The following is a 25,883-nucleotide window of genomic DNA, read 5'->3' on the forward strand; positions in this document are numbered from 1 at the left end:
AAGTGGACTGTGTCCTCTTTCGATCCCCTGTTTTTGCTACTTGTGGACAGGGTCAGAGAAACCATTGCTTTAACTTCTTTTTTTTCAGCAGCTTTATCAAGCGCACACGCCGTGCAGTCCACCCACGTGAGGTGGGCAGGTCAGTGGTGTTTAGTGGCACCATACATCTGCGCACCCTCACCTCAACTGATGGCATCGCTGCGTGAGCTGGACAGAGTGGCTCTGACCCTTCTAGGCCTGGTTGCCTGACCTCCCTCTCCTCATTCTGGGCGGGCACGGCCGTGGTCAGGCTGTGGCCCCTGAAGCAGACTGCTGGGTTGAATTCTGCCTGTGCCGCTTACCCATCCTGTGGCCTGGCAGTGGAGCCAACTCTGTGTGTTTTGCGTTGGTAAATGGAGATGGCAGTGTCCCCTGGGCAGAGAGGGGTTAATCTCAGCAGCCCGGGAGCAGTGCCTGTCCCAAGTGCAGTGCGGAATGAGGGTGACTCTCAGCTTCGTGTGCAACAGCCCAGGAGTTGGGGACTCTGTCCTCAGCTAGTCTTTGCCTTCCCAGGGTGGACCAGCCGCACCCAGTTTGAGGAAACGTGGGCCACCCTCCTCGGAGTTCTGGTGACACAGCCTCTCGCCATGGAGCAGGAGGAGAGCCAGCCAGAAGTAAGACCACGGGCAGGCCCGGCACCACGTAAACGCTGCGGCTGCGACCTGTGACAGGCAGGCCAGGTGGGCCCAGTGCCATGTGAATGCTACAGCTGTGGCTGGGACCTCGTGACGGGGAGACCAGCGGGCAGCTTGTCACCCGTTAGTGGTGGGCACGAGGAAGGCAGCGGGCTGCATTTTTCCCCCCACCTTATTTTCAAAGGAGTAAGCCAGATTGTGTTGTGACCGATGTCCTCAAGCGGGGACAAACCTCCTAGACGCTGGCATGTCTGAAATTCCAGTGCTGCAGCAGTGCAGCCTGTAGGCCTGTGAAGGGTGGGCACACCCACGTCCTTGTCGGTACTTCTGAGCTCTCTTTATTTGTTGATATTCAGAGGCGTGTGTGATTTGAGCTAAGGTGAAAAGGCACTTCATGAAGGCCAGGAGTATGGACGTGTGGTTACTCTCCCTGACTGTCTTAGACAAAGGTTTTATTAGGCTTCTCAGAGTGTTAACGTTATCTTAATACGGTATGAATGAGAACCATGTCCTGGTAAAGCAAAGTCAGATATAAAAGTCGTGTGATGTGAGTCCTCAATTTCTGATAGTAGGTGCTATATGAACTTGTAAAAATAACAGCCCAGAGAGAAAACAATCATCTAGATTGTTTTAAAGCTAAGAGCTAACACATTGTTATATGCAGAGTCCCTAAAATCAGGGAGGAAATTTAAGGACAGTTTCTTAAAGAATAATTCCTATTGGGAGTTTTGTGTCCACAGGAAACCTTGCTTTGAAAAGTAAACATTTGCCCAACAGATTTATCTCAGGGCAGATAGATGTTTGTGAGTTCTATGCTATGCTAGTGTGCCCTTATGCAGATGAAGAAGACTGTGGCTCGGGGATTCACGTCCCTCCTGGCCAAGGACTCATGTCCTCCATGGCTGGGGGCTCGTGTCCTCCATGGCTGGGGGCTCATGTCCTTCCTGGCTGAGGGCTCATGTCCTCCATGGCTGGGGGCTCACATCCTTCCTGGCCGAGGGCTCATGTCTTCCATGGCTAGGGGCTCACGTCCTTCCTGGCTGAGGGCTCGTGTCCTCCACGGCTGGGGGCTCACGTCCTTCCTGGCACCCAGGTCTTACTTCCACATATACTCAGATTTCCTCTCCTCCTGACAAGACTGTGTGGCCCTCTGGCTCAAGAATCATGGCCTACCCTGCTCTGTGTGGGGTGACACCGGGTTGGTTGCTGGGTTCTGCTGCTCATAACCTGGTAACCTCTGGGCTCTCCTTCTAGGAAGACACAGAGAGAACCCAGATCAACGTTCTGGCTGTGCAGGCCATCACCTCCTTGGTGCTAAGTGCCATGACCGTTCCTGTGGCCGGCAACCCTGCTGTGAGCTGCTTGGAGCAGCAGCCCCGGAACAAGCCCCTGAAAGCGCTCGAAACCAGGTCTGCCTGCAGCTCCTGCATGTCCTCGGGCACAGACGCCCGTGGGAAACAGGGAGGGTCCTCCCTGGGTAACCAGCACTCACCTGGCACCCCTTCTTTCATTGTCAAAATTAAAAACAAAAACAGTGCACCCCTGCCTTCCTTCGAGAGGTGCTGAAAAGGTGGAGGGTTCTGGTATCTCCAGGGATGACTTCATGCCTGGGGCCAGGCTGAAGTAAGACACAGAATTGCACGGGGTCATTTGAGAGTTGAGGGGCAGGCTCTAGAAGAACAAGAACGGACAAGCTCCTAGAGTGCCCGAATACGGAGGAACGGACGGGAGCTGGCTTGTACCTGAGTCCCTGTTTGCAATTGTACAGGCTCCTCCGTCGCCTCTGGGCAAAGCTGGGGCGTCCCAGTGTTTTTCACTGTTAGGATTTTGAAGGAAGGAAACTGTTGTTTAACTTTTGTTCTGAATTTTAGGTTTGGGAGGAAGTTAAGTGTTATCAGAGGAATTGTAGAGCAGGAAGTTCAAGCAATGGTTTCCAAGAGAGAGAATATCGCCACCCATCATTCGTATCAAGCATGGGACCCCGTCCCTTCTCTGTCTCCAGCTACTACAGGTACCTGTGCAGGGGAGCTGGGGGCTGTTTGTACTTGGTCTGGAGCGGGCCATGACTGGCATGTTGAAAACACTGGTTAGGCAGGTAGCCCTGAATGGTGGTGGTGCTCGTAGCAGCTCCCACACATGGCCCTGGTCAGAGAAGAGTCTCACTCAGGGCTGGTGGTGGTAACCGTCTTGAGGACACGAAGTCTGAATGTGAACTGGAGCACCGTCTTTGAGGACTCGCCACTCGAGCTTGGGAAGTAGAAGAGTTCTTAGAGGCTGAAAGATGCAACCTGTATGGGGTCTTCTGTTCAGGGTCAAGAGCACTCACAGAAACACTGGGTCTCTGGCTTCTCTGAGGCATCCCACCTGCAGGCACCTACTGGCTCGGTGGCGGAGCTCCCCTGCCTTGGCCACATGGATTTCCAGCTGGGCCCCAAGTCAGGCACCTGCCCTGTGGGCACGTGACCCGGGGTTAAAGAAGGAGAATTCTGTGGGGTTTTTTTTAATGCCCATGTCTTCTGTTGACACAACGGTATTTAGCAGTCTTTGTGATTTCTTGGTTTTTCAGAAGTTGTTAGATCTTGCAGGTTTACGCGCTCAGAAGCTGGTGCCTGAAAAGGGTTTCATAAGCAAGGGCAGTGTTTCCCGCAAGCACATGTTTACCTGGGCACCAGGTGCTGCAGACCATGAGGTGGAAGGGCTGTGGGGCCAGCCCTCAGGAGCTCCTGGCCAAGGCGGGGGATGAAGCATTGACACAGCTAGCTGTCAAGGAAGCCAGACTGGAGGAGGTTCAGAGTAGGGACCCCAGGAGCTCTGAGGAGAACAGATGCTTCCAGGGCGGGGAGTCAGGAGCCTCTTGGCAGGATCTCCATCCGGAATTGTACGAGTTCTTTCTCGTTTCCGGGCAAAGCTGGGGAAGCTCTGGTGGTTTTCACCTTTCAAATTTTGAAGGATGCTAGGATGACAGAGAGGATCGGAGACTGGGCCTTCATCGGAGGTCCAGGCAGTGGGACACGTGGGGGTGAGGTGGTCATCTGGTGTGGGGCGTGGAGTGTGCAGGAGACGGTGGGTGTACACAGGGAGAGACAGCAGCGTGGGGGTGAGGCAGTCATCTGGCCTGGGCGTGCAGCGTGTGGGAGATGGTGGGTGTACTTGGGGAGAGACAGCATCACGGGGAATCAGGCCTGTGCCTGCACCTGGTAGGCAGAGCAGGGCAGCACGGTGCCAAGGCAGAGCCAGAAGGTCTTATCCATTGGAACTGTCGTTGGGGCTGCAGAGTGAGCACCTGCTTGGGCTCTGTGCCTTGTCCGTAGCTGCTGACCACGTGCTTTGTCAGCTCAGCCCTGTTGCAGAGTCAGAGGCTGAGGAACAAGCCATGAGCCAGGAAAAATGATGTCTAGATTGCCCCACGGCCCTGTCGGTCCAACAGGTTACAGAGTGATAAAGCCCTGAAGACCTGGGAGGTTCTGCACACCTATGCCAGAGGCCCAGGCAAAGCAGCCGTGGGGGAGCACGGGGCGCCTGCCCAGCAGGGAGAGGGCAGCTCAGAGGGCTAGGGCTGTGCGCTGAGCTGTGCCCACACGCCATCATCACAGGGCGTCTGTACCACAGCCTTGTAATGTCGTTACTTTGCAGGTGCCCTCATCAGCTGCGGGGAGCACGGGGCACCTGCGGGGCCGGGAGAGAATGACTTGGAGGGCTGGGGCTCTGTCCTGACACATGGTCATCACAGGGTGTCTACACTAGCCTCATGGTGCCTTTGCTTTGCAGGTGCCCTCATCAGCCATGACAGGCTCCTGCTCCAGACCAACCCCGAGCGGGAGCTGGGGAACATGAGCTACAAGCTTGGCCAGGTTTGTTTTCACCAGCCTGTCGGCCCACGGCCTTGTCCCCTGCACTCGGGTATTTTGTATAAATGTGATGGGATAAGTGTGTGTGAGATACAGGAGAGTGTGAGAGCTAGAATCAGGTGGGAAAGGTTAGGCCGGGGACACAAGGGCCCGGGCTGTGCAGCGCTGTCAGGAAGGAGAGCTCAGGCAGTGAGGGCCCCTGGCTCCAGTGGGCTGCAAAGCTGGGCACACGCTCTGCAGCCACCAGCTCAGAGAAAAAAAGCGGCCACAGTGTTCTCAGTGGGCAGACAGTTTGAATGTCAGCTCGACCACCTAGTGGCAGGTAGCTGGGCAGGTAGCAGAGAAACGGGACAGCCACAAACACGTGGTGCGTCTCGTGGTGCTCATACACTGCGGGCACGCCGTGGAGCATTCAGGGCGGCGCCTGTCTAGGTGCGCTCAGTCAACATCCGCGGGCCTGGTGGTGGGCCTGAGCGTCCCTGCGCCTTCCCCCCCACCACTGCCGTCACCCCCTCAGCGCGTCGCTGGTTTACTGATGACGTGGTGCGGTCCCACTGCCGTCACCCCCCCTCAGCGCGTCGCTGGTTTACTGATGATGTGGTGCGGTCCCACTGCCGTCACCCCTCTCAGCGCGTCGCTGGTTTACTGATGATGTGGTGCGGTCCCACTGCCGTCACCCCCCCTCAGCGCGTCGCTGGTTTACTGATGATGTGGTGCGGTCCCACTGCCGTCACCCCTCTCAGCGCGTCGCTGGTTTACTGATGATGTGGTGCGGTCCCACTGCCGTCACTCCCCCTCAGCGGCTTTCTTCGTAGCTTTAGTTTCAGAAGAAATCTATCCGAATGGCGTTCAGAATATTTGATAGTTCTGAGGGCTTTGGGTTCGTACGCTCTGTCCCTGGCTCCCGTCCTCTGCTGGCACAGCCCCCCGTGGTCCTGCCCGTGCCTGCTGGCCTTAGCGAGCGAGGGCGTGAGAAGCAGGGAGCTGCTGCTCTGGTCGTGTTTTAGACTCCGTCAGTTGAAAAAGGAGCCACCAACAGATGCCTCCATTCTTTCTCCTTTGCGGAGAAGCATCCCCCCTAGATAAGGGACAGTGGCCCTTCGAACCCGCTGTGAGTTTGATGGCCAGGTGTGTCTGAAGAGCAGGCTATGCGAGAACTCTTCTCCGGGTGCCTGGGGCCAAGCTAGGGCCGCTGGGCACTGAGCCCATCATCAGCCACGTGACTGCGTGCTTCCCCAGCGTCCGTGCCCCAGCCCATCCATTTGCAAATGGGGGCTGAAATGTAATGCCAGCCCTGCCGTGTGTGGGCTGCTGGCCCCCAGATCACCCCAGTACTGAGCTACCACTTGCTTTTGGGAAGCAGTAAGAGGGTAGGGTGGGGAGATGAGGCCTGAAGATTGCTTTTACGAAATCACAGTTTATTCGCAGCCCCAGGTAGGCCGTCTGGGCCCTGGCCTTCAGTCTGCCCTGCCTACTGCCAGCCTGCTCGGGGTGGGACTGACAGGAGTAGTGGCTGTGCAGAGCAGGAGTTGGGATCAGTGGCACCGGTTTTGGAAAATAGCTGTTTGTGGAAACACAGCTTGCTTTCACGTCTTCCTTCATTCAGCAAACGCTCAATAGGCGTTTCGAGGTGGGGTGTACAGGGGCATGGGGCAGATAGCAGGAGCCCTAGCCGCCTCCTGGGGAGGCTCACCCCTCGTGGGCCCAATTACACTGCTCCCAGCACCACCCTCAGCCCCCCAGCTTTCCCAGTTATCCCCTACCCTGCCATTTCCAAAATTAGCACATCAACTCCTTTTGGATTTGTAGAGGGCCGTTTTTTAGCAAGTAATTCCGACAGATGGGGTTTACCACAAATAGCTACCTATGAGTGTGTACCAGGTTTATCACAAAGCTACCAGTGAGTGAGTACCAGGCTTACCACAGATGACCGGTGAATGAGTACTAGGCTCACCACAAATAGCTACCAGTGAGTAAGTACCAGCCTTACCACAAATAGCTTACCTGTGAGTGAGTACCGAGCTTACCACAGATAACTACCACTGAGTGAGTACCAGGCTTACCACAGTTGATGACCAGTGAATGAGTACCAGACTCACCATAGGTAACTCCCAGTAAGTGAGTACCATGCTTACCACAGATAACTACCAGTGAGTGAGTATCAGGGTTACCACAGACGATGACCAGTGAGTGAGTACCAGACTCACCATAGATAACTCCCAGTGAGTGAGTACCATGCTTACCACAGATAACTACCAGTGAGTGAGTATCAGGGTTGCCACAGACAATGACCAGTGAGTGAATACCAGGCTCACCACAGATAACTACCAGTGAGTGAGTATCAGGGTTACCACAGACAATGACCAGTGAGTGAGTACCAGACTCACCATAGATAACTCCCAGTGAGTGAGTACCATGCTTACCACAGATAACCACCAGTGAGTGAGTATCAGGGTTGCCACAGACAATGACCAATGAGTGAGTACCAGGCTCACCACAGATAACTACCAGTGAGTGAGTATCAGGGTTACCACAGACAATGACCAGTGAGTGAGTACCAGACTCACCATAGATAACTCCCAGTGAGTGAGTACCAGGCTTACCACAGATAACTACCAGTGAGTGAGTACCTGGCTTGAAATCTCATGAACTGTTTCCATTCTTGCCAGGACTTTATTCAGATATCCCTTGGCCATGACAGTCTCCATTCTCAAGCTTTTTTCCTTCACCCCCTCCTCACTGCTCCTGTGGGAGTGACCACTCCTCATTCCAGGTCTTTTTTTCCCTGAGGTTGAAGCTTTCACGCAGCTCTCTAGTCGTCTCAGCTCTGTGAGGCTCCTCTACCAGGTGCCCTCCTGTGCCTCTGCCCTCCTGCCCTGCTATGTGACAGTCCATTCCACGGGGTTATTCTCAGGCCAGGCTGCCCTTGCCGCTCAGCTGTGGAGCCAAGTGCACCAGGAGCAGTCCCCCTGGTGTGCTTGCTCTGAGTGCTGGCCTGAGTGACCTGTTTCTCCTGAAGGTTTCAATACACTCTGTGTGGCTGGGAAACAACATCACACCCCTGCGGGAAGAGGAGTGGGACGAGGAGGAGGAGGAGGAGGCTGAAGTGCCCGTGCCTTCCTCACCACCCACGTCGCCTGCCAACTCCAGGTTCTCCATTTGCCATTTGAAGATTTTTTGAAGCAATTAGACGTTTTTCATTGGTCATTTGATTTGTTTGGGGGTATTTGAAAGGGTGAAAAATACTCATTTTTCTGTGTGCTCTCTTCAGGAAACACCGGGCTGGGGTGGACATCCATTCCTGCTCGCAGTTTTTGCTTGAACTGTACAGTCGCTGGGTCCTGCCATCAAGCTCAGCCAGGAGAACTCCCGTCATTCTCATCAGTGAAGTGGTTCGATCTGTGAGTTCACCTTTCAGGGCCTTAGACACACACACCCACACTCCCACACACCCCCAGCAACAACCTCCAACCCAGCCCCCGCGCCCCCAGCAACAACCTAGGTGGTATAATCCAAAAAACCAAACCCATTGCCGTCAGTTGATTTGGACTCATAATGACCCCGTAGGACAGAGTAGAACTGTCCCGTAGGGTTTCCCAGGCTGTAATCTTTTCGGGAGCAGATCACCAGGTCTTTTCTCCCGCAGAGCCCTTGGTGGATTTGAACCACTGACCTTTCAGTTAGCAGCCGAGCATTTAACCCCTGTGCCATCAGGGCTCCTTTGGTGGTGTATAGTCTCTGGTAATCTGTGAAGGAACTCTTACAAATCTGTAGTTAACTTCATGTTTCTCAAGCCAGGGAAGGAAATGAATGGTTTTTTTAAATTTCCAATCCATGGCAGGCTGAGACTCTTAAAACCCAGTAAAAGTGCTGTGGAGATTGCTGTGGAAGCTGTAAAGGCTTGCTTCCGTGGTCTGTGCAGTCATCTCAGGACCGCGGGGCCCTGTGTGGCAGCACCAATCCAGGGCAGCCGCCACACGCTTTCTGGTCGAGGGTTCCTTTCCATTCTTGAGACCAGTGAGGACCCTAAAGAGCATTTGTTTATGGAAAGAAAAAGAGCCAGATGCTGTCAAGTCTGTTCAGACTCATGGCGACCCCGTGTGTGTTGGAGCAGCACTGTGCTCCAGAGGGTTTTCAATGGCTGATTTTTTCAGAAGTAGATTGCAGGGCCTTTCTTCCAAGATGCCTCTGGGTGGACTTGAACCGCCAGCCTTTCAGTTTGCAGCCCACATATATCTGGATTTTATTCTGTCTGGACCATCACAACATGCATTGCCCCAGCAGCGTTGTAGACCGAGTTTCCCACAGTCCTCGTGGCATAATTCCTCCTTTCTGCCCTCACTTCTGTGTCCACAGCTTCTTGTGGTCTCAGACTTGTTCACTGAACGCAACCAGTTTGAGATGATGTACACGACGCTGACAGAGCTGCGGAGGGTGCACCCTTCAGAAGACGAGATTCTCATTCAGTATCTGGTGCCAGCCACGTGCAAAGCAGCCGCCGTCCTGGGCATGGTAAGCTGGAGGCAGCTTGGAGCCATGCTGTCTACCAGAGCTCTTGGGTTCCCCTTGTTGGTGCCTACTGTCGGCAGAAGGTTCTAGGTGCGGCCCCAGCCTTTGAAGACCCATCCTGAACTTCCATAGCCCATGTGAGCTGAGAGGACCAAGGGGAGGGGGAAGAGTCCATTGATGTTGTCTTCCTACAGTCCACGTGAAGCAACATGTTGGGGGCGAGCCAGGTGTGGGCCTCCTGGACCCCTTCCTCCTCATGTTCCAGGAGCGCCCACAAGAGTAGACAGTGAACACATGATTCCCTCCTCCCTCTTCTGCCACGGCCTGCCAACGGGCCCGATGGCCCCGGGCCTCCTCGGCTTGTCTCAGGTCCCTGTGCACCTCTGTCTACAGTCTCTCTCCTGGGAGTGGCTGGGCATCTCCATTTCCACCGGGTACCGTTGTCTCTCAACATAAGACTCACACAGCTCCTCCTAAGTGCCTCCTGTTCTGCCTCTGGTTTGTTAGAATTCAGCCAGTGCAGCACCTAGTGCCTTCTCCACGGTGTTCTCACAATACCACAGTTAGTATCCTGTAAGGAGCCCTGGTGGCGCAGTGGTTAAGAGCCACGGCTGCTAACCAAAAGGTTGGTAGTTTGACTCTACCAGCCTCTCCCTGGAAACTCTATGGGGCAGTTCTGCTCTGTCCTGTGGGGCTGCTATGAATCAGAATCCACCCGACAGCAGTGGGTTTAGTATTATGTAAACATCTGCTCCGTGTACAGTGAGACACATACCTGTGGGCCCTGCTTGTCAGAGCATACTCAGGGATCTCGGCTCTGCCATCAGAGAGATACAGCTCAACTCCAAGCTGTCTTTCGGCATCCTGTTTGCTCTTTGTTGAGTGGCAGCAGCCCATTATCGAGTGTTTTCTCCCTCAGATGCCTCCAGGGACCCTTTTCATGAGAGCAATAGGGATGCATCGTTCAGCCCATGCTGCTGCCAGGGGTCAGGCATTTGGGGTCATCGTGGCCCCCTCCCCCAGAGTTCTGAGAGCTTCCTGCCTTTCCAAGTATAACAGTAGTAACCGCAGCTGGCGCTTGTTGGGCTCTCCCTCCCGCCACATAACCTTCCACAGCCTGATGAAGGTAAGGCCCATCATTGTCCACATCACACCCAGGCCAGCCAAGCTGCAGGCGGCTAGCAGCCTTGCTCAAGGTTTGTGATCCCAGGGCCCACAACCGCGCTGCCCCTTCCCATCCGGGCTCCCACGTGGAGCTTGCCCTCGTTGAGCCACAGGTTCCAAGCAGGTTTTGTCTGCCACGGGGGCTCCCAGCCCTGGAGCCACGCTGGTGACTTACTAGAGGCCCTCAGGGAGCAGAAACAATGCGTGTGTTGGCTACCATTCTGTGAACACATCTCTTCAAAGTGTACCCCCTCGGATTGCAGAGACTGTAAAAGCAGCTGGACTTGTAAGGGTCCTTTTATCTTTGTGGGGAGTTTCAGCTGCCGGGTGAATTGTAATTGTGTTTTTGTGCCTAGGCCCAGATCCCCTTAGGGAAATGCCACGTTGTCAGCCAATCACATATAGAATAATAGTGAGGCACAGGCCCTGAGGCATGCATGGCACGGCCCCCCAGTGCTCGTGTGTGCACACGAGCACTGTGTAAAGACCCCGTCTCTGTGCAGGTGCTCGCGTAGTGTGCGTCGGCACAGCGTCACGCCAGATTCTCTGTGTCTTTTGAGATACTTGTCAGACCCAGGGAAATCTGCAGTCCACAGACAGCAAACCCGAGGATTATGCTTTTGGAAGGAGGTCTGGAGACGGGTGGGGGTAGCTTTTAAGAAGGTGCCACACAGCCTTGTGGGGGTGGGGGCGGGGACCGAGCACTGGGACAAGCTCAGAAGGAGGAGAGGGAGTCACTCTCAGCCTAGGACAATAAGGGTGCAGAATTCCCACCCGCGGTCACTGCCTTTGAGGAAGATGAGGGCATCAGCCAGCTGCTAGTTCATGGAATGGGAATGGTCTACAAACCCACAGGCCACCACCTGCCTCAGGCCCTATGTGTTCTGTGAAGCTCTTCCCTTCACTATCGGGGCCCTGTGTGTTCTGTGAAGCTCTTCCCTTCACTGTCGGGGCCCTGTGTGTTCTGTGAAGCTCTTCCCTTCACTGTCGGGGCCCTGTGTGTTCTGTGAAGCTCTTCCCTTCACTGTCGGGGCCCTGTGTGTTCTGTGAAGCTCTTCCCTTCACTGTCGGGGCCCTGTGTGTTCTGTGAAGCTCTTCCCTTCACTGTCGGGGCCCTGTGTGTTCTGTGAAGCTCTTCCCTTCACTGTCGGGGCCCTGTGTGTTCTGTGAAGCTCTTCCCTTCACTGTCGGGGCCCTGTGTGTTCTGTGAAGCTCTTCCCTTCACTGTCGGGGCCCTGTGTGTTCTGTGAAGCTCTTCCCTTCACTATCGGGGCCCTGTGTGTTCTGTGAAGCTCTTCCCTTCACTGCCGGGGCTCTGTGTTCTGTGAAGCTGTTCCCTTCACTGATTGGAGCAAATCTCAAGAAACATGGTACTCATTTTTTTTAACTTCATTGTATTTAAGATGCTCAATGAAACTGATGCTGTTTTGGTCTAAGCTAGTATAAGCTAGTTGTGTCCAAGACCACTCCCAAGTTTGGTGGTTCACTAGGACGACTGACAGGACTCAGCAGGTAGTGGTACTCTCGGCTGAGTGTCATTACAGCAAGAGTACACAGAGCAAGCTGAGCACAGGGAAAAGGTGCATGGGGCCAAGTCTGGGGAAACCAGGCGTGAGCTTCCTGGGTCTTCTCCCTATGGACTCTCACGGGACGTACTTCATTCCCCCCACAACGAGCATGACAGCACATTTGAAGTATTGTCTACCAGGGAGGCCTGTTATGGACTCGGCGCCCGGGGTTTTTATTAGGGCCGGTCACGTAGGCACCTCCACCTGGTACATAGCAAGATTTCAGACCCCCCCGAAGGAAGGCAGGTTACTGTCCTTCAGAATGAACCGGGTTGTTTGCACAGTTTAGGCGTGGCGAGAACCTGTTCCCCGTTTCCAGACCAGGGCCCGCCTCCAAAGCGGCCTTTCTGAGGATGGCAGCTAGGCCTGCCAGCAGACTTTCCCTGCTTGCTGGTCTCCCATCTCACTTCCTCCTCCCAGAGAGCCACAGCTTCTGACTGGACCCCCCGCAGGGGTCAGTGCGGGCAGAGTGCGCTGTCTGGTGCGGGGCGAGCCTCCGTGTGTGCCTGCTCTAGGACAAGGCCGTGGCCGAGCCAGTCAGCCGTCTGCTGGAGAGCGCGCTCCGGAGCAGCCACCTGCCCAGCCGGATCGGGGCCCTGCACGGTGTGCTCTACGTACTCGAGTGTGACCTGCTGGACGACACCGCCAAGCAGCTCATCCCTGTCGTCAGCGACTACCTGCTCTCCAATCTCAAGGCCGTCGCCCAGTGAGTGCACCCCAGACCGCAGGCTTGCGTGCAGATGTTGGGGGACCCAGGCAGGCCTGCTGCTCACAGGCAGCACTGGCCTAGGGTCTGCGGGGCAGGAGGGCGCAGTACCGTCCCTGCCACTGTCTCTCGGGGGCTCCCTCCACCAGTTGCTGGAACACACCCCCTCCTTTGGCTTCTACCACACCCTTCCACCTGTACGCTTGCACACACACACCGGCTTCGCGCCCTCAGTGATAGGAGCACTCCTTCTCTGCCTGCTAAGTCCCGGCCTGACCCCCGAGCGCAGCCTCCCGGCAGCACCCCACTCCCAGCCTCCGTGCCCCAGTGCTCCCCAAGCTTCCCGCTCTGGTCTCGTTCTCACACCACCTTACTTGACAGCGGCCCTCTGTGCCGGTTTTGCTCAGCTACCTCCCTGATAAAGCACAGCTGACACGAAGCTCCTTAGAAAGAAAGGCACTCGTTACAGCTATGACCCTTCAGGCTCACAGCAGTGTCCCAGGGCTGAGCTTCCAGTTTGCTGTCCCAGAGAGACGGGGCTAAACCCGAGGCTCTAGACTCCTGCCAGGAGGAGCTGCCTCGACAACCACCCCCGGGTGGGGGGGCACATGGAGCTGTGGTGAGGCTGCGGGAGGGAGTCAGCCGTCCATCTGACGAGAGCAGCCCGAAAGCAAGGAGGTAGGGAGAGTTCACTGGAAGGTTTGGAATGAGGTGGTGATGCCTCGAAGGTCCGACGGCCGAGATCGCAGTGAGGCAGCGTGTGGGAGGCTTCAGGACAGGACAATGTGAGTGGGGCATGTTTGACGGCACTGGTGTTTGGGACCCGCCAGAGGCCCCTGCCCTGGTCCAGGCTGGCATGGTGAGGACTGTTGCCGTTGGCCTCCTCGAGGGATGATGAGCTCTGTGCAAGCAGGGCAGCCGGTGCTGGGGTCCCTCCGCGCTCCCTGAGCCAGGCCCAGATGGGCCACTCCAAGTGTGCTGACAGCATGGCAGGGGCGGGAGGCAGAACAGGGCATGGATTCAAGAGCCCCGCGGCCTGCCCACATAGTGAGGGGCACAGGTGTCAGTATGACAGTTTGACCCTGCAACTCCTAAGGCGGGAGAGGCTGAGAAGGGCATGGAACATTACGAAGAGCAGGAAGTGCTGGGACAGGGTCAGGGCACGTGGCCTGGAGGTGCCGTCTGATGGTAGACAGGCCCCAGGACACACGGGCACGAGGCTCTGAGCACGTGGGTGGGGGGTGTCTGGGGGCACCCACTGTCACATGAGAGGCACGCCTGGCTCTAGAGGTGTGCGCTGCCACCCGCTGCATCCCGCTGAGCTCCGTTATCATCCGTGTTCCAGCTGCGTGAACGTCCACAGCCAACAGCACGTCCTACTGATGTGTGCCACCGCCTTCTACCTGATCGAGAACTACCCCCTGGATGTGGGGCCTGAGTTCTCTGCCTCCATCATCCAGGTGAGCACCGGTCAGATGTGTGGCCCCAGCCCAGCTTCCCTGCGGCAGTGTGGCAGCCTCCACGGCTGTCCTCTCTGTCATCGTCCTGGTGGATTCAGTCTGCAGGGAGGCAGGGAGGCAGACAGGAGATGTGTGGATTTGAGTGGTCTCTCTCTGCCCAGATGTGCGGTGTGATGCTGTCGGGCAGCGAGGAGTCCACCCCATCGGCCGTCTTCCACTGCGTCTTGCGGGGCCTGGAGCGCCTCCTCCTCTCGGAGCAGCTGTCGCGGCTGGACACCGAGTCCTTGGTCAAGCTGAGCGTCGACCGTGTCAACGTGCACAGCCCGCACCGCGCCATGGCCGCCCTGGGCCTGATGCTCACCTGCATGTACACAGGTATGCAGCCCGGGGCTCGTCCAGGCCTGTCCTGCAGTGAGTGGACACCGCAGCTCACTACCCACGTGTGTGGACAAGGAGCTGCCAGTGCCCCTGGGCTTGGACACTCTCAACCAGCCCATCACTGTATCTGGGGAGGAGTTTCTAAAGCCACGAGCGGGGAGGTGGGGGGACACGCTCAGGGTCGCAACCCTCTGTGTCAGGGTCAGGACAGACAAGAGTGGCTCTGAGATGTGATCCCTGGCCCCGCTGCACTGCCAAGCAAGGGCCCTGAGTGGGGTCCTGACTTTGGGTCAGCCTGAGGAGTCTGTCAGGCCATGTGTCAAGTGTGTTCTGCAGGCCTGGTCAGCGTCACCAGGTACTGACTTTGGGGTTGATGGCTGTGTTCCAGGGAAGGAGAAAGTCAGCCCAGGGAAGACGGCAGACCCCACCCCTGCAGCCCCGGACAGCGAGTCGGTGATCGTGGCTATGGAGCGGGTATCTGTCCTTTTCGACAGGTGAGACCTGACACCTGCCTCTCTGCTCTTGACTGTCCTTGAATTTCAGCTGGAGCAGCTCCATCCGTGCACACTTGCCCACCTCACCGCCACCTCTCAGGGCATTGCGACCAAGGCCCCACGGCTCCCCTGCTCGAGGCTCTCTGCTTGGGCTTCCCACTGGGGATCCCCTGCCCGCAGTTCCCCACTCAGGGCTCCCCACTCGAGGCTCCCCTGTTTGTGGCTCCCCATTCAGGCTCCCCACTCAGGGCTCCCCGCTTAGGTTCCCCACTCAGGGCTTCCCACTCAGGACTTCCCACTCAGGACTCCCCTGTTTGTGGCTCCCGACTCGAGCTCCTCACTCAGCATCCCACTCAGGGCTTTCCACTTGGACTCCTAATTCAGGGCTCCCCACTTAGGACTGCCCACTCAGGTTCCCCACTCAGGGCTCCTCACTTGGGTTCCCCAGTCAGGGCTCCCCACTCAGGACTCCCGTTGGTGGCTCCCTTCTCAGGACTCCCCTGTTTGTGGCTCCCCACTCAGGGCCCCCCACTCAGGCTCCACAGGACACCTCACTCAGGGTTCCCCACTCGGGCTCCCCTCAGGGCTCTCCACTCAGGGCTTGTCACTTGCATTCCCCACTCAGGGCTCCCCTGCTTGTGGCTCCCCAATCAGGGCTCTAACTTGGGGCTCCATGGCGCTGGTAGTCCTGGAATGAGGTGTTTCAGACTCCAGGCCCCCCCCCAGTATACTCAACATTCCCGGAACAGAGTCAGGGTGTCAGGATGGGGCACATTCATGAGGACTGTGGGAGACACTAAGCTAGCAGGTTCAGCTTCCCATTCTGTCCTGAGCAAGAAGCCAGACCCACAGCTGGGATTGGAGCAGCGCTTTCTTAGCTCCTGGGACACATATTGTGATCCTTCCAGGCCACGGGAGGACATATGATAGAGCCTCCAAGCAGTGTGAGAAACAGCTCTGGACAAGCCTCCAGTAGGTCACGGAGAAGGTGTAAACAGACACCAAGCCAGAACCCCTGAGCGCTGCTCCCAGGCTCTCCACACTTACTCAGAATCAACTTAGTTTGCTGTCCTGGGAAGCGGGCACCTCTCAAGAGCAGGCCCAGGACTGCTCCCAGCCCCTCATTTGGCTGAGGGATGGGTTCCGGCCTCTCAGAGACCAGCCTGCTCCATGTTACCTGTGGTCCTCAGGTAGTTCCATTGGTGGCGTCTTTTGGTTTTGTACAGGAGACGCTTTACGGGATCATCCCCTGTGCCCACGCACTTAGGCTGGCTGAGGTGGCCTGGGCAGCTGAGCACACGCAAGCCTGCTTCCATATTAGATTCTAACCTGAGTGTTGATGGCCGCTGACTCCTCCACGCATGCTCACTGAGGCCCTCCAACACATGGGCACTTGTAGGAGCTGAGGCCGGAGGTCACAGCCCAGGCCCCTGCCCCAGGAGCGCCATTCTCGAGGCCAGCGGAGCAAACATGTGCACACATGAGGGATTTTAGGAGCACGGTGCCCGTGCTTGCTTCACGTGGCTGCTTGTGAGCACTGGGGAAACGCGTCGCTACGTTGCAAAGCCCTGACAGCAGGTGACTTTCAATGCAGTGGTGGTGCCCTGTCAACGGCAGCAGCTGGCGTGTGGGCAGGAAGGTTGTGGCACCCCTGGAATCAGCTAAGCCCAGGTTCTGGGCCACTTCTGACCTTTTCTGTAACTACAGACGTTGTGTGTGCACGATAAAATCATAGTAGGGCAACTGTCTGCAGGCAGCTCAGAGGATACTCTCCTGAGGCCAGTTTTATGGCCTGTTGAGGGCGGAGCCCACACAAGTGCACTTGGGGTCCCAGACGATTGAGAAGGAGTCTGCCTCATCAGGATATGCTTTGTTGGGAAGTTCAGGGAGCTTCTGACGGGGGAAAAAGTGGACCGTAATGGGGACAGGTTCTGTTCGAGTGTTCCATTGTCATCTACGATGTCACCATCAGAATATTTCTCGAGTTTTACTTTGTGTTTTGCTTTATGTGACTGAGCAGCCCCTTCTTGGTTCCTAGGACTCACCGCAGACGAAAGGGAGGGATGGGGTCCTGCTTTCCATGGACCCCATTCCGGGAGCCCCAGCCCGGGTCCCAGGTCAGGCTGCCTGTGCTGTGGCCCCAGCATTTTGCCAGGTCAGAGCTAGGCGCTCTGGGAATCAGAGGGGCCCTGACCACTTCCTTTTCCTCAGGATTCGGAAGGGCTTTCCTTGTGAAGCCAGAGTGGTGGCCCGGATCCTTCCACAGTTTCTGGACGACTTCTTCCCACCCCAGGACGTCATGAACAAGGTCATCGGGGAGTTTCTGTCTAACCAGCAGCCGTACCCCCAGTTCATGGCCACTGTTGTGTACAAGGTGAGAGGCGCCAGCGGGCTGGGATGCGGTGGGAGGGCAGCCTGGAGGCACACCCCCGCCAGGCCTCGTCGCACCAATTCCACCTCAGGACATAGATCTGCCCATCAGACTGCCTTCCTTCCTTCTGCAGACTGCAGCTGCAGGCCTGCCTGCCACCCTGTGTCCTCCCCTGCCGTCCGTGCCCCTACAGCCCCATGCCCCCTGCCACCCCTACATCCTCCTCTGCCCCACATCCCTGCTTCCCATCAGCTCTGCATCCCCACAGCCCCACGTCCCTGCATCCTGTCAGCTCCGCACCCCACATGGCCCCGTGTCCCTGCGTCCCGTCAGCTCGGCACCCCCCATGGCCCTGGCTTCCGCTGTCTTCCAGGTGTTCCAGACGCTGCACAGCACGGGGCAGTCATCCATGGTGCGCGACTGGGTGATGCTCTCGCTCTCCAACTTCACACAGCGGACACCCGTGGCCATGGCCATGTGGAGCCTCTCCTGCTTCTTTGTCAGCGCCTCCACCAGCCCTTGGGTGTCAGCAGTGTATCCTTCCCTGGGCCCTGTGGCCCTGCCTCCCAGCAGTCCCCCGTCTTCCGTCAGCGTGGAGTTCTTGTGTTTTTAGTTAAAGTTTTTGAGGCCTGATCTCTGCCAAAAACAAAACAAAAAGCCCCAGGTGTCAAGATGCTGTTTACCTCAGGCCAAGAGAACACCCACTGATAAGGAAACACGAAGAAGATGTCAGCCGTCTACCCAGGAATGTCTGGAGGAGCCGAGCGCTCAAGGCCCCTGTGAGCAGGGGTCTGAGCCTCTTGTCCTCCTCAGGCTGAGGTGGCTCCCCTAGGAGCAGGGGTGGGGAGGGCCCGGTGGGCTTCGGGCAGCACAGTGTAGGCAGTGAGGCCCCCGGACATCACCCAGCCCCAATCCGTCCACAGCAGCTGGGGGTGTCCAGTTATGCTGCTTCTCATTATTCTCTGTCATCAATCCGTGCCAACCTCTCAGGCACAAGTCTTAAGTAAGATCCAGTCCCCACCCCTGAAGTGCTGTCTCTGCCAGAAAGCCCCCCTTGGCAGCCTTCCCCAGACAGACCACAAGAGCCTTAAAGCAGGCAGCTGTCCCGTGCTGACAGGCCTTGCACAGCGTGCGGGGCTGGATGGGTGGGCGGGCAGGCAGGCACTGGCTCACTGGCCAGAGCAGCAGCAGGAGCACCAGCTGCTGAACTCGCCGCTGGGAGCCAGGCCCGGTAAGTGCTGAGGCGGCGCTCTCCCTGCGCCCAGCCCTTCCGCTCTGCTCTGCCAAGCCTGGGCTGCGGACCACCCTCCCTGCTGCCGGCTCAGGTGACAGGAGCCATGGGGCGGGCAGCGAGCGTGCTGACGGGACGGGACACGGGACGGGACAGCCCCACACTGCTTGCCTGCTCCTTAACCCCCTTGTAGCCTCCCACACGTCATCAGCAGGATGGGCAAGCTGGAGCCGGTGGATGTGAACCTCTTCTGCCTGGTCGCCACAGACTTTTACCGCCACCAGATAGAGGAGGAGCTTGACCGCAGGGCCTTCCAGTCTGTGTTCGAGGTGGTGGCGGCCCCGGGAAGCCCATACCACCGGCTGCTGAAGTGTTTGCGGAATGTCCACCAGGGCACCACGGGCTGAGGCTGGGGAGTGGGCGGTGAGGAGGGGCGGTGGGGACTCTGCGGAGCAGCTGTTCCGGATGGCTTCCGCCTTGCCAGCACAGGGCCAGGCGGCCACTGTGTCTTCTGCCATCTGGCAGAAACGCCCCTTTGTGGTGAGGGGACCATGCAGGGAATGTAGGTGGGAACGTCGGGGTCGAGCCTGAGTCCTCACAGGAAGGGAGAGCAGCCCTCCTGCTAGCCCTCCATGCTGTAGCTAGCGTCAGACGCTGTTAATCGGAGCCAGGCCAAAGCCGTTCCTGCATCTGGGACACGATGCCCCTACCCCTGCAGGCGGCCACTAGCCTCTCCATCTGTCCCCTGGGTGGGAGTTGGTGTCATCGAGCTCTGGAGGGTGCTCCCCCAGCGAGATGCAGGCGGCCTGGGTCTCCGGACACATGCACTCTGGGGGGTGGCGGGCAGCAGACACCCAGCCCATCCTTCCCTTTCTTTTCTTCTCAGGATTTGAAATTGAATTCTATCAGTAAAGAGATGAATTTTAACGTAACTATTTCTATATCCATGTGAGCGATATGGCTCGTGCGACACGCTGCATGCGGGCATGAGCCAGAACCTCTCTGTGCCTCGTGCCCCACACCTGCCAGGCGCTTCCTCTCACATCACCCTAAACATGCCGTCAGCGTGTCTGGGGCCTGTGTCCCCCTTGTTATGCATCTGCGCCTGGTCAGGACGCCCATGTACAGGAACTCCCACCCACCACCGTAGGAACCGAGGGAGGGAGAGTGCCCCCGAGCCTCACCCGCCTTATGGGGCTGCTTGCCTGTCCTTCAGCCACAGCCTCTGGGAGGTGTCCTCTGTGCCATCCCAAGCAGGCCCTGTGCTGGCCAGCCCTCAGACTGCCAGCAGGTGGGCATTGCTGCCTGCCCACACCCCCCTGTACAGCAATGCCCAGCCGGGACCCCAAACCACGTTTTATCTGAGCCCCTCTGGGTCAAGAATAAACCGGGTATCTGGGCAGACCCCAGCTGCTCTGGGCCCTTCCTCCAACATCAGCCGGGGGAGTGCAGACCTGCGTGGTTGGGTGGGGCAGGAGAAGGGGTGGCTCCAGGGCCCCAGCAGGGCCTCAGCTCCTGTCCCCTGGCCCAAGGCCTAGGCTGACATTTTGTTCCCAGGGCAGAGGTGACCCTGGGCCCCAAGAGCAGGCACACTTGATGTAGGGCTGCGGAATCTCTTCCAGCAGGGGCTTCTGGCTGGCCTGGGGTGGCCCGTGGGTCACTCAGTGCTCTGCCGCCCGATCGGCTTGGTCAAGAGCACAGATGCAGCCTGTGGTTTGGGCATTCGGTGTGGTGAGTGGAGGCCATTTTACAGCTATTTCCTGAGTCTGAAAAGGAAGAGAAATTTGAGTATCTCGAGTTAGTGTCACCTGAGTCCAGGCCACACTGCCGTTTCCCTCGCTTCAAAGTGTCTGCACCTGGGAGGCTGTGGGGCACAGGTGGGGCTCCCCAAGAGCCCCTGTGCTGGCCAAGAGTGGCCACTTTCTCCAGCCCTTTCCTGCCAAACCAGCATGAGGCAGGTGTGCCTAGGCCACAAGAGGGGCTTAGAGGCCTCCTGTGAGGCCTTCCCTGCTGGCCACCGCTCAAAGGCCACACCAGTGGTGTGAGCAGCGCAGACGGTAGAAGGGCCTGGTGTCTGAGTGGACCACTGCTGAGTACTAACCGAGAAGTAAGTCACCTTCTCCCAGGCCTTGTCCCAGCTCCTCCTCCTAACGAGTCCTCTAGACGTGTTGTGAGACGCGGAGACACCCCCCCCCCACACACCTCCAGGGTTATGTCATTGGCTCTGAGGGAGGCGAAGTATCACAGCCAGATGTCCTGAGCAGATGTTCACATCTGAAAGCAATGACACTGTGGGTATGAAATTTGGGACCATTCCACGGCAAAATTTCTGTAGCTAGGCCCAATTTAGAGCTTAATTGACCTTGTCTGTGATAGGATCTAAAACATTTGGTTGTTAACAAAGGTTCTTGGAGCTAGCTCTGGTGAGAGTGCCAAGCCAAAGACCCACCTGCCTGCCCCCGGTTGAGATGATTCATCCAGACAGAGAGTGTGTACGTATATGCCTATGTGTGTATATGTATATACGTGTATATATATGTGTATACCTGTATCTTAAGACAAGCGTGCAAGGCCTCTGCTGATGCTGCTGTAGCAGAAGCTGACTTTCTTAGATCTGACACAGTCTGCTGCATGGCCGGGACGCTCGGTAAAAGGTGAGGTCGTCACTCATTAAAACCCCACCTTATCAACTGTCTGCAGAAGGGATTGACTTTATCAAGTTCCCAGAAAGTTCAGACAAGCAACAATCGTGTTAGCAATCCAAGTTCTGTTGGAAATGGCATTCATTTGATTGTCAGGTGGTTTTGGTTTTCTGCTGTTATGTCAGGAAAGGGTTAATGAAGCCGGGGTAGACTTGCTGGCCTGGCAGTGCACCTAGCGCACCTAAGCTGGGCTCTTCTCAGAAACGTGCCTCCCCCTGCCGGCCCGGCCGGGTAGCGCAGGAGGCTTTCTGCAATGGCCAAGTGCCAGTGCTGCAAATGTGGACTTCCAGAAAGAGAGTGAAGCTGAAACGCCTCTAGACACCCAGAATGTAGAGTGGGGAGGGTGTTACTCTGAAAGACCCCACCCCTGCACCTGCCTTTCCCGATGGGGTCACTTCCTGAAGTGGGCAGGGCCCTGCTGGTGAGTGATGGACAGGCATAGATAGGGCAGCAGTCCAGCTCAGGACCATCTCAGGGGACACGGATCACTGGAGAGCCTGGAGTTGGTTTGAGTCTGGTTTGTTGCTGGAGGGCGGAGTCAGTAACCCCGGGTCCCCTCATAATTTTCTGCTTTGGGCCTCACCCCTCCCTGCCCTGCGTTCCTGTATGGAGAGGCCCAAGGGTGCTGAGTTCTGGAGAAAAGGACCGCCTGGACGCCCCGTGACTGCCTCAGGCACCTGGAGGGTTCAGCTGTGCTTCCCTGTGGGCCTGTCCGACCTGCAATCTGAGCATCCTTCCCAGAGGGAGCAGGGCTGCAGTGGCTGCGGCAGGTGGGGGCAGCCAGGCTTCACTGGCCCCTCCCTGCAGGGGCCTCGCTCTCTGTCCAAGCGGGGCTTCTTGCCCACTGTCATCGGAGGGCAGGTGGCTGTCGGCACACTGCCACGGCCGCATCGCTGTGTGCTGGGTATGTGAGGCTGTGGTGGGCGACCCACAGCCCTGGCCCTTGCCTGGCTGTCCGCTCCAGAGAGCAGGGAGGGCAGACGTGAGGTGGACGTTGGACTTTTTTGAAATGGCCGCAAACACTGTATATCCAAAAATAAACCACACGTTGTTGCTGTATGAGGCTGGCTGTGCTCACTGAGACGGAGTCTGTGCCAAGCCCTCGTCCCCGTGGGATACTGGGCCTCACCGCAACACCAGCGGGCATCAGGGGACCTTGGCTGGTGACCTGGGCCCCCAGGCAGTGGCTAAGCAGATAGAGCGCCCTGCTGTGGGCTCCCAACAGGGCAGAGAAGCCACCTCGTGGGTGGTCTCTGCCCAGCAGACACAGCTGCCAAAGCTCTAAGGGCTAAGTGACATTGTCATCTAATTTTACAGACGCCTTGTGGCTCCTCACTTCATTTCTGTTTCCAGATTTGGCCCAGGGCACTGGTAGGGTGGTCGGGGCTCTACAGAGAGTAGAGCTATGTCTTTAAACGTGGCATGACCTGGCTCCCCGGACGCCTGGCCTGGCTGCCCACTGCCGCCTGGCTCTGCCCAGCTGCTGTGGGTCTTTGGGGCCCTCCTGCCCACGTCAGCCTGCGACGTCTTTTCCCTCTGAAACGCCACCTCCCTCAAGAAGTCTCTGCTTACTCAGTGGCGGCTCTTTTTTCTTCCCGTGGGGGCCTATCAGTGCGTCCTGTGTCTTCTGGGAGCTCAGGTGGCTTACACAGCAGCTCCACATGGGCGGCTCCCGAGGCAGGGTCCCAGCCAGTGAGGGCTGTGGAATTCAGTGATGCTGACATCACATCGGGTTCCCGTCCATGAGGGGGCTACGTCTATCCATTCCCGAACCTGCAGGCAGGACCTCTCTACCAAGCCTCGGGACGTTGCTGGGTTAGGCAGACAGATGTGCCCTCAGGCCACTCCCGTGTCTCCCCCTGGCTGCTCCCTACACAGGGTAGTGACAGTGTGGCCCAGCACACGGGGCTGTCACTGGCCTGATAGGTGAGACAATGTGGGCACAGTGCAGAAGCACTGCTCAGAGAGCACGTGGCTGGAAGGGGCCTGGGGACGCGCAGGTCAGCCCAGACCTCAGCCTAAATGTCACTAACTCCCTGAGATTTGTCTCCTGCCTGACACCCTGACTCTGCGGCCCCCCTTGGCCTTCAGGGAAACAGACACCCCCTTCCTCTCTGTTCTAAGCACACAGCCAGACCCCTTGCACACCTGAGCCACACTGGTGTTTGCAGAAAGAAAAGGGCCAGTGTCGGGGGAACTGCAACTCCGTCTCCTGCTGACCCTGCACCCCCTGGCCACGGTGCCATGTGTCCTCAGCAGAGGGAGCCGCTTTCCCTCCACACCACCCCAATCTCCGTCTCAGGGCTGTGAGGACAGCCCTGCCAGTCCTGGCAGCCTGTCTCCTCGCGGGGCCGCGTGTTCCATGCCTTCACTTGTGTTGGCTTCTAGCTGGAATCTGCTTTCTTCTAGAAAGTGCAGCACAATGTTTTTCCAACAAAGATTGGGTGGAGGGACCAGCCAAGGCCAGGTGAGGATGAGGCTGCGAGTGTGAGGTGTGGGGGTGAGGTGGGGTGTGGGGTCTAGAGTGTGAGGTGGAGGTGTGGGTGTAGAGTATGAGGTGGAGGTGTGGGGTAAGGTGAGGTGTAGGGTGGAGGTGTGACGTGTGGGCTGTAGGTATGGGGTGAGGTGAGGTGTGGGTGTAGAGTATGAGGTGGAAGTGTGGGGTAGAGGTGTGAGGTTTGGGGGTATGATATGGTTGTGGGGTGTGGGTATGAGGTGTGGGGGTACAGTATGGATATGGGGTGTGGTGTAGGGGTGCGGTATGGATATAGGGTGTGAGGTGTGGATGTAGTGTGGGTATGACGTGAGAGGTGTGAAGAGTGGTGTCAGCCCGGCTGTGGTGTGAGATGTAGGTGAGGAGTGGCGTGGGCCTGGCTGTGGTGAGGTGTGGGTGAGGAGTGGCGTGGGCCTGGCTGTGGTGTGAGGTGTGGGTGAGGAGTGGTGTGAGTCCGGCTGTGGTGAGGTGTGGGTGAGGAGTGGTGTGGGCCTGGCTGTGGTGTGAGGTGTGGGTGAAGAGTGGTGTGAGTCCGGCTGTGGTGAGGTGTGGGTGAGGAGTGGTGTGAGTCCAGCTGTGGTGTGAGGTGTGGGTGAGGAGTGGTGTGAGTCCAGCTGTGGTGTGAGGTGTGGGTGAGGAGTGGTGTGGGCCTGGCTGTGGTGTGAGGTGTGGGTGAGGAGTGGTGTGAGTCCGGCTGTGGTGAGGTGTGGGTGAGGAGTGGTGTGAGTCCAGCTGTGGTGTGAGGTGTGGGTGAGGAGTGGTGTGAGTCCAGCTGTGGTGTGAGGTGTGGGTGAGGAGTGGTGTGGGCCTGGCTGTGGTGTGAGGTGTGGGTGAGGAGTGGTGTGAGTCCGGCTGTGGTGAGGTGTGGGTGAGGAGTGGTGTGGGCCTGGCTGTGGTGAGGTGTGGGTGAGGAGTGGTGTGGGCCTGGCTGTGGTGTGAGGTGTGGGTGAGGAGTAGTGTGAGTCCGGCTGTTGTGAGGTGTGGGTGAGGAGTGGTGTGGGCCTGGCTGTGGTGTGAGGTGTGGGTGAGGAGTGGTGTGAGTCCGGCTGTGGTGAGGTGTGGGTGAGAAGTGGTGTGGGCCTGGCTGTGGTGAGGTGTGGGTGAGGAGTGGTGTGGGCCTGGCTGTGGTGAGGTGTGGGTGAGGAGTGGTGTGGGCCTGGCTGTGGTGAGGTGTGGGTGAGGAGTGGTGTGAGTCCGGCTGTGGTGAGGTGTGGGTGAGGAGTGGTGTGGGCCTGGCTGTGGTGAGGTGTGGGTGAGGAGTGGTGTGGGCCTGGCTGTGGTGTGAGGTGTGGGTGAGGAGTAGTGTGAGTCCGGCTGTTGTGAGGTGTGGGTGAGGAGTGGTGTGGGCCTGGCTGTGGTGTGAGGTGTGGGTGAGGAGTGGTGTGAGTCCGGCTGTGGTGAGGTGTGGGTGAGAAGTGGTGTGGGCCTGGCTGTGGTGAGGTGTGGGTGAGGAGTGGTGTGGGCCTGGCTGTGGTGAGGTGTGGGTGAGGAGTGGTGTGAGTCCGGCTGTGGTGAGGGGTGGGTGAGGAGTGGTGTGAGTCCAGCTGTGGTGTGAGGTGTGGGTGAGGAGTGGTGTGGGCCTGGCTGTGGTGAGGTGTGGGTGAGGAGTGGTGTGAGTCCGGCTGTGGTGTGAGGTGTGGGTGAGGAGTGGTGTGGGCCTGGCTGTGGTATGAGGTATGGGTGAGGAGTGGTGTGAGTCCGGCTGTGGTGAGGTGTGGGTGAGGAGCGGTGTGGGCCTGGCTGTGGTGTGATGTGGGTGAGGAGTGGTGTGAGTCCGGCTGTGGTGTGAGGTGTGGGTGAGGAGTGGTGTGAGCCTGGCTGTGGTGTGAGGCGTGGGTGAGGAGTGGTGTGAGTCCAGCTGTGGTGTGAGGTGTGGGTGAGGAGTGGTGTGGGCCTGGCTGTGGTGTGAGGTGTGGGTGAGGAGTGGTGTGAGTCCGGCTGTGGTGAGGTGTGGGTGAGGAGTGGTGTGAGTCCGGCTGTGGTGAGGTGTGGGTGAGTGGTGTGGGCCTGGCTGTGGTGAGGTGTGGGTGCAGGGATCCCATCTGCCACCATGGAAGGGGACTGAGAGGCTGTGGGTGGGCCTGCCTGGTGTGCATGTGAGGAAGTGGCTGAGAAGCCTTCTGGGAGTTGTGGGGTAGGGGTGGGGCACTCGTTCTTCAGAGTGCTGCAGAATGAGGGCACTCTGGGAGGGGGGGGCTGTGGAGACGCTCTTGGGGAAATGGTGAGCATCTCCCTGTGCAGGTTCCATGGCCTTTCACCTGGACAGCAGACAAGACTTCCCCAT

At 57.8% G+C, this 25,883-nt stretch overlaps 1 protein-coding gene across 4 annotated transcripts in view; it reads left to right on the top strand.

Moving 5' to 3' along the window:
* HTT (huntingtin) overlaps positions 1 to 23,448 on the top strand; it is a 191,327-nt gene extending 167,879 nt beyond the window's left edge. For 3 of the 4 annotated variants that reach the window (XM_049886645.1, XM_049886646.1, XM_049886647.1), the window contains 14 exons: positions 553 to 653; positions 1,929 to 2,083; positions 2,546 to 2,685; positions 4,443 to 4,525; positions 7,542 to 7,672; positions 7,794 to 7,923; positions 8,879 to 9,034; positions 12,279 to 12,469; positions 13,815 to 13,929; positions 14,091 to 14,304; positions 14,696 to 14,801; positions 17,013 to 17,175; positions 17,546 to 17,706; positions 18,597 to 23,260. In XM_049886645.1, coding sequence (XP_049742602.1) covers positions 553 to 653; positions 1,929 to 2,083; positions 2,546 to 2,685; positions 4,443 to 4,525; positions 7,542 to 7,672; positions 7,794 to 7,923; positions 8,879 to 9,034; positions 12,279 to 12,469; positions 13,815 to 13,929; positions 14,091 to 14,304; positions 14,696 to 14,801; positions 17,013 to 17,175; positions 17,546 to 17,706; positions 18,597 to 18,810 — 2,060 coding nt within the window. In that variant the 3' untranslated portion in view covers positions 18,811 to 23,260. Of the gene's footprint in view, positions 1 to 552; positions 654 to 1,928; positions 2,084 to 2,545; positions 2,686 to 4,442; positions 4,526 to 7,541; positions 7,673 to 7,793; positions 7,924 to 8,878; positions 9,035 to 12,278; positions 12,470 to 13,814; positions 13,930 to 14,090; positions 14,305 to 14,695; positions 14,802 to 17,012; positions 17,176 to 17,545; positions 17,707 to 18,596 lie in introns of all 4 variants that reach the window. The other variant, XM_049886648.1, reaches the window with a different exon arrangement.
* Positions 23,449 to 25,883: the final 2,435 nt, after the last annotated feature.

This window comes from Elephas maximus, chromosome 5 (assembly GCF_024166365.1).
Source record: "Elephas maximus indicus isolate mEleMax1 chromosome 5, mEleMax1 primary haplotype, whole genome shotgun sequence".
In the NCBI taxonomy this organism is placed as follows: Eukaryota; Metazoa; Chordata; class Mammalia; order Proboscidea; family Elephantidae; genus Elephas; species Elephas maximus.